Source organism: Trichosurus vulpecula, chromosome 4, assembly GCF_011100635.1.
Source record: "Trichosurus vulpecula isolate mTriVul1 chromosome 4, mTriVul1.pri, whole genome shotgun sequence".
Lineage (NCBI taxonomy): Eukaryota > Metazoa > Chordata > Mammalia > Diprotodontia > Phalangeridae > Trichosurus > Trichosurus vulpecula.
Window position 1 is genome coordinate 438,465,691 of NC_050576.1, and position 13,191 is coordinate 438,478,881.

Consider the following 13,191-nt stretch of genomic DNA (forward strand, 5'->3'; position numbering starts at 1 on the left):
AATAACTTCTCAAGGCCCCATACAACTTTGTAAGACGATAATTTATGGGTGAGTTGCCAGTCTGATCAGTGAAGGGAATTTCCACACTAGAATTTTCCCACACTGGTAAAATCACAAATACTTCCTCACCCCCACCAAAAAACAAACTAACCAGTACCTAGGCCAGTACCTTGCATATCTGGTTTGTAAGTGATCTGGGGTTTGGTAGCAAACATCGTAGACTGAAGCCTGTCTGTGACTTAATCAATCAGTCAGCTTTTATTAAACACCTACTACATACCAGGTACCGTGCTAGGCTCTAGGGCTAAATACAAAGAACAAAACAACTCTTACTCTAAAGGAGCTTCCATTCTAATAGGTAGAAATTGCCTGAGTCACAGAGGTTATGTGACTTGGGTCACAAAGCTAGCAAGTATCAGAGGGAAGGTCAAACCTAGAACCTCTGGGTGTTGATCCTCAGAATCTAGCCACTAGGCTACACTGCCTCTCCATCTTTCTTATAATAAGTGATTGATAAAGATGTGTTGGGTTGGATTTTGGATAAGAAGAGAGAGGAGAAATGAGGTCACACAGTGATTCAACTGTCAGAGCCAAGATTTGACCCCCAGGTCTCTGGCTTCAAAACGAATGCTCTTCCTATTCTTCCATAGTTTCCATTATTTTTAAACACGTAACTATGACCATGGAAAACCCCACTGGGTGTTACTACTGAGAACTGGAGGCTTTGACTGTGTTTAGTGTCATCCTAGTAGAGAATCATGAAGGATTAAAAAAAAATTATTGTCGCACCAGGACAACCTGGTGTAAAACAGTGTTCATTTATTTATTGCAAACCAAGCAGAAGAGCTCTGAAGTACCCAGCTCAGATCCTGGCCTTGCACTTTCAATCTGTGTGGCCATCAGTAACTCCATTCTTCTGACCTCAGTTTCTTCATCAGTGAAATTAAAGATTTCCAATATAAACTCTCTACTCCCTCAGTCACAGGTTTAGCCAGGTCAATGAGAGTGATCCTCACTCACCCTGCTCCATATCTTCCTCTCAATTGCCTTTCACTCCAGGGACTGCCACCACCACTGAACCAAGATTATTCTGAAGTCATCAAGAGGACCTAAGTGTGAGGTCTGCTGAGATCAAAATGCTGGCCAAGGAGCTGCCTCGGGAGGTGACACTGATTATCAGGGGGTGGAAAGGGTTCTGCAGCTTCACACGGCCCACAACACAACAAGATTTTAAGCATCAGAGACATTCTCCCCACCTGTCAGCATGCTTTCATTCACAACACATCCCCCTTCAATGAGAACGGCATCACACGGTAGCTGCATTTTGTTCCCACTCAAAGACAACAGATCTCCAGGGACCAAGTAGCGGGACTCTATCTCTTGGATACCTGCTGAGAGTTTGAAGGGACACATATTGAGTCTGAAAGGCTTTCCTCTCCCAAAAGAAGCATTCATCACCCACCCGCCCAATGAGTCAATGATAGTTATTAGGATGGAAAAAGTGAAAGGAAAGGCTATGGCTGCTCACCCCCAAAAGCTAATAGAAGACTACGTGGCGAGGAGCAGGGTGAAGATGAAGCTTGTCCCTGCATCAACATTTACATCCCAATTTCTGGCCTTTTTTTCCAAGAGATGGGATAACTGGGTCATTCCAATCTAGAAGGTAAATGGGAATAACTAGAGAGGACTCACCTTTTCTCCTGCACACAGTGACCAGGATGCTATTATGAGATTCAACTAACCGGTGGAGCTTTATGGATTGCTAGAAATGCAGAGGTGGACACAGGAAATAGTGTTAATGCTTAGGATGCCCATTTGAGGAGTTGGCCTTGGCATGCCAACGTGGAATATTATGTGCCAAGCAACTGAGTTAACTAGTCCCAAGGATAGGGATAAAGGTCCCAACATTCTGACACTAAACCTGATCAACCCTTTTTTGGGAGATCAAGGAAGAGACAGATGTAGGATCCATCGAAGAGAGGAATCCCCCAGCATTCTTTACTCCCTTAAAAGAACTCTTCAAAATCAAGAAATACTGTAGAGATCTGGAATTAGGGAAGTTATACTGGATTAATTCAGCTTGATTCAATTCATCCCTCACTGAATATATATATATGCTGTGCCTGGCCCTGTGCTAGATGGGAAGGTACAAAGACTCCCTCAAGGAGTTTACATTCTAAACTAGAGCTTTCCACTGCTGTCAGTGACTGGCCTCCTGGCTGTTCACAAACAACACACTCCCCATCTTGACTCCAGACATTTTCTCTGGCAATCCACCATGCCTGGAATGCTCTCCCTCCTCTGCTCCAGCTACTTATGTCTCTGGCTTCCTTTAAGTACTAACTAAAATGCCACCTTCTATAGAGAGCTTCCCAACCCCCTCTCAACTACAGTGCCCTCCCTCTGCTAATTATTTCCCACTTATACTGTATATAGCTTGCTTTGTATGTATTTGTTTTCATGTTGTTTCTCCTATTGGATTGTAAGCTCCTTGAGTGCTGGGACTGTCTTTTGCCTCTTTTTTGGATCCCTAGCATTTAGCAAAGTATCTGGCATGTGGTAGGTGTTTAATAAATGCTCATTGTATGGTACTTGTTATCTTCCTAGAGTGCATGCTCAGCAGTTAGGCTCATTCCAGTGTTGGTATCCCCAAAGCAGCCTTCTTGAATGGGAACCCATAAAGGGATTTGGGGTTTGAGTTCTTCCCTCAAGGAATTTCCATTCTACTAGACCTTTCTACTCCCATGTTATCTTCCTAGAGCACACATTAGCAGTTAGGTTCACTTCAATGTGGGTACCCTCAAAGCAGCCTTCCAGAATTGGGACCCGAGGGGGTTTGGAGGTTGGGCTCTTTTCCCCATTCCTCCCCTCTCTCCTGGTGGTTTCAGATCCTCAGGAGCAAACCCTGAACTCTACATTCTTTCCTGATCCTGTTTGGTGTGAATGCCTGTTCTTTGTTGGTTATCTCTAATTCAGTGCTTATCTCCTCTGAGCAGAGATTAGTGAGTCACCTGGCAGGTAGCAGAGAATTAAAAATGCTAAATGACTGGTTATGTAGCTGTTTACATATTGTCTCTCCCATTAGACTGGGAGATCCTTGGAGGCAGGGACTGCTTTTTGCCTATCTTTGTATCTCCAGTACTCAGCACACAGTAGGCACTTAATAAATGCTGAAATCCCAGCTCTTTGGAATATGGAAGCTCATCTCCCTGCTTTCACATGCCACTTCTGGATCCCTTCCTGAGCATCCAGGCTCACTCAGCAAAAGACTTACCTCACGGAGGTCATACACTGTTAAGGTGATGGAGATGATGGACATTATTATGATGGCAACGGCATACTCCTTATAGTCTTCACTGAACCACAGGCAGACACTGAAGAGCTGGAACACGTAGAATGGATTGAGAACCTGGTGGTGCCGAAGAAGAAAGAAAAGGAAGGGGTGATCACAATGACACTCCCCAGTCATGACAAGAAGGACATCCCATGGCCAGTCACCAACTAGCCCATGCTTGTTTTCGTCTGCAAGGCAAACCTGTTTATCAAAGATGCTATTTTCTTTCTCATGAGCAGAGCAGAGTTGGAACTGTTCAATTTGAATCCAGCCTTTAGAACTCTGTGGGAGCCCATTGATATTAAAGAAGAGCTCCTAATGGAGATGCCCACTACCCTTATGTCCATTCCCTCTCTTTGGGAAAAAAGCTCATTATAAAGCCAGTGTCTTTTTCTTGTCAGTCTGTGTGGTTGGTGGTGCTTTTCTTCCATGCCTGAAATCTCAGGGGAAACGCAAAGAGACGTCTCTGGTGTGTTGAGATACCATTATTCCTTGAGGTGATGTGGGGAGTGGAGGTGGGAAGGTCCCTAATCGTTGCTGCTCCCACAATTAAAAGAGATGAGACGGGCAAGACTAGTCAAGGAATGCAAATTTAGTTGGGAAATGGGGGTAGGACCCTCTAAGTTCATATGAATGTCTATGAATGTCAACTAGAATTCCATCTTCTACAGGAAACCAATTACAACAGTCTGGTGAGGCACTTAGGGCTTGTGGAAGACATCTTTTCATACTCCTAGAGGGATGGCCACAAGACCAGAGAGCTCAAGCTGAAAGTGACCATAGAGATCAGCAAGTCTAATACTTTCATTTTACAGATAGAAAACCAAGGCCCAGAGAGGTTAGCTGAGTAGCCCAGGGTCACAGAGCTAGTTAGTTATTGAGATGGGATTCCACCCCAAGTCTTGCAGACTCTCAATCCAACATTCTGTTCTCTGTACCAAGTTACCTCTTGGGGAAAGGGCTCTGGCAGCAGTGGAAATTCAGTTAAGTTCAATGGATCCTTTTCTCATATCTAATACTGGTAAACAGGAAGGGGTAATTGTCATTTTTCAAAACACTTTTCCAATGCTAACTGTGAGCTAAGCCCTGGGAGCACAAATACAGAAAGCAAGATAGTCCCTGCCTATACGGGGCTTACATTCTAATAAAGGAGGGTCTTTCCTCCATCCTCTTTGTCCTCCACCTCTCTGCAGCCTTGGACAAAGTTGATCACTCTCTCCTCCTCTCTTCTCTCTGGTTTTTGGGACATCCGTCTCTCCTGGTTCTTCACCTACCTCTCTGCCCACTCCTCATTCTCCTTTACTGGATTTTCATCCACATTATGCCTTCTAACAATAGGTGTATCCCAATGACAAGAGGTGGGGCCCCTTCTCTTCTCCCTCTCTTCTACTTCCCTTGGTGATCTCACGAGCTCCCATGGATTTAATTCCCACCTCCATGCTGGTGATTATCAAATCTATCTTTCCTGCCCCAAACTCTCCACTGACCTCCAATCTCATATCTCCAACTGCCTTTCAGATATCTTGGAGTCAGTATGTACAAAATGGAACTCTTTCCCCCTAAACCCTCCTTCCAACTCCTAACTTTCCTATTACTGTAGACAGAAACAGTATCCCCCTAGCCCCCCAGGCTCACAAGCTAGGAGTTATCCTCATCTCTTCACTATTTCTCATCCTCCTCCACCATATCCAAGCTGTTACCTAGGCCTATTGATTTCACCTTTTTAGCATCTCTTGAACATATGTCCTTCTCTCCTCTGACACTGCTTTCACCCTGCTGGAGGCTCTCATCACTCGTGCCTGGACTGCTATAGTAGCTACTGGTGTATTGGCCCACCTCAAGTCTTTCCCCACTCCAACCCATACTCCATTCCACCACTGAAGTGATTTCCCTAAAGCACAAGTCTGACCATGTCACCCCCTCCTCGATAAACTCCGGTGGCTTCATTATCACTTCTGGGATCAAATACAATATCCCATGTTTGGCATTTAAAGTCTTTCTAGTCTCCTTACACCTTTAATACCCCACCACCTCCTCTCTGCTGCAGCGACCCTGGCCTCCTGCCTGTTCCACAAACAAAACCCTCCTTCTCTCAGCTCCCAGCATTTTCTCCAGGCATCCCTTTCCTGGAATGCTCTCCTTCCTCATGTTTGCCTACTGGCTTCCCTGGCTCCCCTCAATTCCTTCAAGTCCCAACTAAAATCTTATCTTCTACATAAATGCTTTCTCAATCCCTCTTTATGCTATTACTTCCCAACTCTTAATTATCTCCTTTTGATCCTGTATATCGCTTGTGTATGTATATTTGCTTGTTGTCTCTCCTGCCAGTTGGTGAGCTCCTTGAAGGCAGGGGTTATCTTTTGTTTCTTTTTGTACTTAGCACAGTTCCTGAACACAGCAGGCATGTAATAAATGTTTACTGACTGATGGGAGAGTACCACATATGGGAATATATGTTGATCTAGTAAATTAGAGGGATAATGAGGGAGTCATGGGACAACTCTTTGACATCTCCTCTCCAAGAACAGAACTATTTATTGGAAAAGTTATTATGTCTCCTGCAAGACAAAGGGTGGAATTTTTTTATCCCAGGTAAACATCATAGTATAAAAAAAGAAAGGGCCAGTGTGGGTATAATAAAATAAGTATTTCACACCCACATACATTCCTAACGTCTCACACTGGATTTTACAATGCACCTGTGAGCCTCTGAGTTATGAAAGAAGGAAGAAAGGAAGAAAGAAAGAAAGAAAGAAAGAAAGAAAGAAAGAAAGAAAGAAAGAAAGAAAGAAAGAAAAAAGAAAGAAAGAAAAAAGGAAGAAAGAAAGAAAGAGAGGGGGATGAAGAGGAGAGAAGAAGAAGAAAAGAAAGGAAAGAGAAAAGGAAAGAGAAGAGAAGATTGCCTCTACCTACATTTTTTTAATTATCATTGAAGATCTATGGTTTGGAAGACAAAACTCCAACTTACAAACTTTGTAGCCAAGTGAGAAAAGGAGAGAAGACCCTGAGTTACCTCCTTGATGAAAAGTTTCCAAATGGGTGTGATCTCAACATCAATGGCATTAGGCCCACATATTAGTCTCCTGTGGGAGAGAGTAAAGATCAAAGAGCTTTCCTGCCTCGCTTGTCCCAAGGAGCCCCAGCTCTCGCCCTCCCCTGCTCTATGCTCCTGAGTCAGTAGAGCCTGCCCAAGTTAGAGACTATTCCCACCCTGATTGCAATTCTCCTGCAGGAAAGAGGAATCCTCAGCACTGACCAAATAACACGGAAACTACAAGAATGATATTAATGATAATAATCATGGTGCTAAGGCCTCTGTTGAACCGGATTCCCTCAGGTGTCAATGTCAGGTGCATAGTTAACAAGGCAAATTGGCTCTTTCACACCCACTAGGGGGCCACTTGGCACTCTATGGCTCCTGTCTTATGACTTCTCAACTCTATTCCCCCATCGGACCTTGGAGGGGTCCCCACTTATAAAGGACCATTTGTGAGTGTCCTGGAACCTGACAATCTCACACACACACACACACACACATACACACACACACCCTCCTCCATGTCATCAGAGAATTCCATGTGGAAGCCAATGCAGTTGTGGGAGTCCTTGGAGGAAAAAAGGGAAGCCCTTATGCTGAAGTCAGCCACCATTTATCAGCTCTGCTCAGAATCATGGCTCTGGTCCCACAGGGAAACATGAGGACCATAGGCATACTCCTCCCCTCATCCCTCTGCCTTCTCCTGAAATCACAGGACAACCTAGGGATGCATTGCTGCAGTGTTCTGGAATGAGGCCGGCAGAGCTAGAGGGGCAGAGTGGCTCTCCCAAGCCTCTGACCCTCTAAGGGTCGTGGTTCTCCAGCACTGATAGGATTGCCTAAGGCAGCCTCCTCAGAAGAGCCCTAGTTCAGCACTGAGTGGATCCTCTAAGGGCCAGGGCCTCTAGGCTCACTATCATGCTTCCCTGGCCATGGAGACAGGGCTTGCTTCCTACCGAATCTCTTGCTCTTCTCTGGTCAGGCCAGATCCAAATTTCAGGTGTATCTTGGCAGCAGTGAACCCATCCTCCAGGCACCTAAAAGAAGGGACAAAAGCTCTCACTGTCAAGCTGATGGGGAGAAGCTGTTACCTTGTGGGTAATTTCTGTATTCAACTCACCCAACCTTCTGGAACTGCTCTTCTGAGTTGTTCCAAACATACCTGATCTTCTGCACCTGAATACACCTCACCTGCCAAGAAAGAGGCCCAGACAAGACATGAGCAGAGGTCTAGACAGGCAGCTGGCCCCAGGGCATCCTGGGGTCAATCCAGATCTCTGGCTTTCCTGCCTGGGTATGGCTCCATGAGCTGACATCCTACTGGGTGCAGAGGAACACCAGATAGGAGGCACAGAGTACAGACAGATCCATGCCAGAAGAAAGGTAGTGGGGCATGGCAGAGAGCTAGCCATCCTTAGGATGACCAGGGCCAAACCCTTTTTAGGACACCTAACATCTATGTGACTCTGGACGGATCAGTAGACTCCTCAATCAACCAAAAAGTGCTCATGAAGTACCTACTGTGTCCTATGGTATCACACTAGAAATGTTAGTTATAGCAATGCATTTAGGGACCTCACGTTACCAAAGGGCAAACAAATGATCTGACAGCTTGCTTGGAAAACCCAAGCTGGTCAACTTAAATTCACTGAAACCAAAATACCACCAAAGCAGTAGGATATAAAATGTGTTCTTGAATGAACAAATGGATGGGTGGCTGGAAGGACAGGTGAATGAATTAGTATTAGAATGAAGTAAGCTATAAGGTAGGGTATCGAAGGTCAAGTCTGCACAAAGTATTCTAGGCAAATTTAAGGAGGAAGAAAACATTTCAGCTAGAGGAATTTAGGAAGGCTTACCAGAAGACGTGGCACTGAGCTAAGCACTGAGGAAGGCGGCCAGCGTGTGCAAATGAGTGGAGGTGGGAGACTAGATGGGAGTGCAGTTTGCCTGGGACTTAGTCATCCCCACGGTGCCTTAGTGGGTTTCAGCTCAAATCCCACCTTTGGCATCACCCTTCCTGACCCCAGCCAGTGAATTGCCCTCTTCCCCTCCTGTTACTTTGCACCCAGTTTGTCTTTAATTAGGTGGCCCCAAGTTATTCTCTGTCATAGAATGTAACTTCCCTGTGGGTAGAGGTGGTTTGATTATATTGATTATATTTACATAACACAGACCTCACAGGATCATTCTGAGGATCAAAGGAGATAATATCTTCAAGAGCTTAGCACAGTGCCTGGCACATAGTAGGTGTTTAATAAAGATTTTTTTTCCCTTTCCTCCCCATTCTGTATCTTCAGCTCCTAGTCTAACTGTCTGGTACATAGTGGGTAGGCATTCAACGAATAACTTGCTTCCATCTACACCTTTATACCTTTCTAAAAATGGCCACTCCCAGAATCTTTGCCGAGAAAACCTCAAATGGTGCCACAAAGATTTGAGCATGACTGAACAACACCAATACCAAAAACTGACATCTATTTCCCATGGTCTTCCTTAGCATGGAACTCAAGGCTTTACTCAGTTCGACTCAAGCCACCTTTCTTGCCCAGTCTCACAAGATGTTCAGTCATACCCTTGGGGTTTGAGGCAAACACTCCTCCCAGCTGCTCCTGGGGCATGAAAACTTTAGCAGAACCATTGGCTACTTCCTACTCAGCTGATGAGGGGTAGGCAAAGAGTGCTGGTGAATGAGCTGAATAGTATAGACTCAATGGCACGGGCATGAAGCAATCCCAGATGTCTGCTGACTTAGCAAAGAGAGATCAACGATGTTAGCTCCCCTGTTGTCTCAGGGCTAGGTTCCCCATACTCTTGGGCCATTTCTGAAGCTTCTGAGTAAGCTACAGAATCCTGAATCCCACAGAGTGAATTCCAATGACCTGGTCGTGTGTGGGGCAGTGGAAAGAGGGCGATTCTCACACAGACAAGCTTGGTTCTAATCCTTCACCTGCACCTTACTCCCTGGATGGCTTTGGGCAAATCCCTTCCTCTACCTCCCTGCACCTCAGTCTCCACATCTGTAAAATGGGGGGCCATGCTAAGCCCCCAAGGTTCCTTTGAGCTGTGGATCTAGGATCTGATCATGAATTCTCTTCATGTCCCTGGACTGAATCCCGTATTTGTGAAATGGGGAGGGGTCAGCCTAGTGGCCACTGAGGCTCCTTCCAGCTCTAGAGCACGGATCCCATGACCTCTTCCGCATTGACCCTTGTTTATTTTGTAAGAACAGAGTGGCCTCCGCCCTGAAGGGAACCCCAAGTATCCCCCATGAACTGGCTAGTTACTTCATATGGCACTTTTTTTCCTCTTTTTTTTAAACAAAATGTGATGTCATTTAGGAGCTGGCCAAGGTAACAATCTGGATGGATGCTCCCTGCTTCCGGTGATGGCCAGAGCTGCCCATCAGCGTGGCTACCCTCCACATCCTACCAAAAAGAATACGATTTTGGGGTAGGCACGGCTGCTGAGGCCCAGATCCCATACAGCGGATTCCAGTGACTTAGTAGGACTTGGCCTCAACTTGCCCAGGTGCCTTTCACCAAACAGCACCCCAAATACATCCTGTGCGGATAGGTGTGAACTGGTCACCTGAACCCCACACAAGTATGACATGATAAATCATATTTAGTTACAGAATTCTTTGTTTGGCTAGTGAATTGCAGATGTGGATTCTGGGCAGAGCCTGTGACTCAAACGTAAAGGATGGCGCTCCTTGCTTCCCAATGCAGACACCCAGAAGCCCAGAGTCACAGAGCCAGGAGGAATTGAGAGAGAACAGGTGTGCAGCCCATGTACATGCCGATCAGTTCTCTGCTAGGTGTGCCCGCACAGACAAGAAAAGTCCACACAAGCCTCCTCCAGGCACACGTGGGCTGACCTCCCTACAACTGCTTCCCTTCCCGCAGCAGGGTCCCTGGGGCCTGAGCACCTTCAGAGAGAGGAAGTCAGCAGAGCCTCAGTCTGAGCCTTCAGTGGCAGCTGCTCAGTACAAACAAAGGGTGATTTGAAAAAGAGAAGCCATTCCATGGACTCCCAGGCCAGGCATTGCTCCGGGCTCCCAGTGGACTGCGCCAGTGGACTGTGTCAGGGGCCCTTCCCCCGCTCTTCAAACCTCAAGTTGTGTCTAGGATACAACATGAACACCTTTGGTTGGCTTTTCAGGCCCATCACCCCCTGGCTCCAGCTTCCCTTCCCTTCCCTCCTCCTCACGTACTCCCGGGATACGGTATTTTTTATAAAAAGAAAACCTTGACTATGTGAAAGGCCAATCCAAGGTCATTGATTGTCTCCACGTCGTCTGAATGTAAGAGAAAACAGCCCATCTTTGTGAGTGGAACAGCCCAATGTGCAAGGCCTGGCCGTATAATGGTTAGAGCACTGACCTGGGGCGTGGAGGATAATGGTTCAGATCTAGACACTTATAGCCACAGGACCATGGGTAAGTGACCAGACTGTCTCAGCCTCGGCTTTCTCATCTCCAAAACGGGCTAACAGCCCCTCCGGCCCCTCCTTCACCAACCTCAGATGCAATCTTGTCTGGCAAGAGCTTTGCCCACTTTAAAACACAATGGAGCTGACAGACAGCATCACGAAACCTCAGAGGACTGAGTGGGAGAGGCTGAAGCTGGCCCTGAGGGCACAGTCCCCTCTTGATGATTTGGGGCGAATCCCCTGCTCTTGCCTTCCCTTGGCTGTCAATCAATCATTCAACACAGTTGTTGCCATCGTCCAGTTATCTCTTAGTCATGCCCAATTCTCCATGGCCCCACTTGGGGTTTTCTTGGCAGAGGTACTGGAGCGGTTCGCCATTTCCTTCTCCAGTTCTCTTTACAGATGAGGAAACTGAGGCAAACTGAGTGAAGCGACTCGCCCAGGGTCACCCGGCTAGGAAGGGTGTGAGTAGGATTTGAACTCAGGAAGATGACTCTCCCTCCCCGCCCCACCCCACCCCAGGGCTCTATGCACTGCGGCACTCCGGAGCCCCCCTCAGCGCATTTGTTAAGCACTCACTACTGCCAGACGCTGAGCTGCACACTGGGAATGCAAAGATAAATGACAAGCTGCAGCCTATCTATGGGAGGAGACGGCTTACGTACGTCTGTGTACAGATCCACAAATAAATGTGAGGTAACGGGGAGGCGCCGGCATCCAGGGAGAGGGGTGTGAAGAAGCCACAACCCACTGACCCCAACTGTGTAGATGGGAACTTGGTTAAATGAGCCGCAGCACAAGGAGAGCCGGTTGTTAAATTTACATTGTGAAGGTTTCACCCAAACACCTCAAAAATCAACAAGCCCTGCGGATTAGTTGCCTTGATTGCCAAGACTTAAGCAAAAGAAGGAGGAAATGTCCATTCTACAGATTACGCTTGAAAGGGTTTCTTGGGTAATGTTTTGTTTGGGGTTTTTGTTTTCTGTTTGTTTCCCAGAGAGCCGGTTGTTAAACATTTATCAGCCCACCAATCAAGTAACCCGTGGGGGACCCTGAAATAAATCCAAACACAGAAACAGCTCCTCCAGCAACGTCCTCCCTTGATCTCTCCTCGTGGCCTAGCTCTCGGCCTTGCCAACGCAGCCAAAATATGGCAGACTCTACCTGGGGAAAGCCTGGAAATGAAGGCGATCCTAGAGGTCGCTGAACTCAGCCTCTTCATTTCACAAAGGACAGAGAGGAGGCCCAGTACATCTCAAGGACCTGTCCACAGTCACTCAGGGGGTCATTCCCGAGGGTGGAATTTGAACCCAGGCCTCTGACTGGAGAGCCAGTGATCTCCCCACTTTTCCACACTGCTTTGGGGCCTGGGGATGGGCTGCCATGGTGTCTGGGGTCCAAGGACCCTGGGTTGGGCAGCGACTCTCCAAGCTCACCTCCCGAGGCCCCAGGGCAGCAGCCCCCAGAATCCTCTGGTCCCCAACACTCGGAGGACCGCAGAGGTTCTGAGGCTGTGCCACGTCTACAGCCCGGAGGCCGCTCACCTTCAGATCCGGCCTAAGGATTGCTCGGTTGATGACATAATCCTCATCAGCGATAAGGGGATGGTCCGGGGTGAGACTGACCAAGCCGTTCAGGGAGGACAGGGAGATCCACGTGACCTTTTTTCGAGAATATATTTGAAATTCATCCTGGTGAAACAGACCCCCAGACACCAAGAAAAAAAGGAAAAGCCATCAGTCCAAAGGTCAGCCCAGAAGGGCCGTCTTCACAGTCCTCCAGGGTCCCAGACAGGGTTTTTCCTACAGTTTCGTGGAGGGTTGGTTGGTTGAGGGTTTTTCTTTTGTTTTTTCCTAACTAGACATTGCAGCTGCTGGATTCAGAGACTTAGGGAGGAAAATATCCTAATTATCTATCAAAGGACTGAGCGGTGAGCAAGCTGTGCATTTACACATGACTGGAGGCTCTTGGCTCACATGGAAAAGTGTACTTGGGCTTCCTGAAAGAATGGACTCTGGTTCCTGTCTGTATTTCTCAATGGTACCCAGCAGAACAGGCCGCTGGCATGATCCTCATGAACTCCTCTCTAAATAGGTATTGTCTTTGGCCCCTTCCCCTCAAAGAGCACAGGCTAATGGCGGGGGTGGAGGTGGGGAGGGTGGAATCATCCGATCTGAGCTTGATTCCTGTCTCTCCCCTTAGACAAGCCACTTCATCTCTCTGGGTCTCATTTCGCCCATCTATAAAATGGCGGGGGGGGGGAGTTAGAATAAAATAGAAGACTATTCCCTTACGACTCCAAATCTAATTAAATCCTACTTACATACAAAATCTATACAAAGTAATCGGAGGGCACAGGAAAGGTTTATGGTAAGAGGAGGGACTA

At 47.1% G+C, this 13,191-nt stretch overlaps 1 protein-coding gene across 1 annotated transcript in view; it reads right to left on the bottom strand.

The window, feature by feature from the left end:
- The window catches only part of ATP13A4 (ATPase 13A4), an 84,759-nt gene that overhangs the window by 46,532 nt on the left and 25,036 nt on the right, over positions 1-13,191 (bottom strand). The window contains exons 3-9 of the mRNA XM_036755953.1: positions 12,350-12,496; positions 7,492-7,562; positions 7,328-7,408; positions 6,348-6,417; positions 3,275-3,409; positions 1,693-1,762; positions 1,257-1,391 (exon numbers count right to left, since the gene is read on the bottom strand). Coding sequence (XP_036611848.1) covers positions 1,257-1,391; positions 1,693-1,762; positions 3,275-3,409; positions 6,348-6,417; positions 7,328-7,408; positions 7,492-7,562; positions 12,350-12,496 — 709 coding nt within the window. The remainder of the gene's footprint in view (positions 1-1,256; positions 1,392-1,692; positions 1,763-3,274; positions 3,410-6,347; positions 6,418-7,327; positions 7,409-7,491; positions 7,563-12,349; positions 12,497-13,191) is intronic.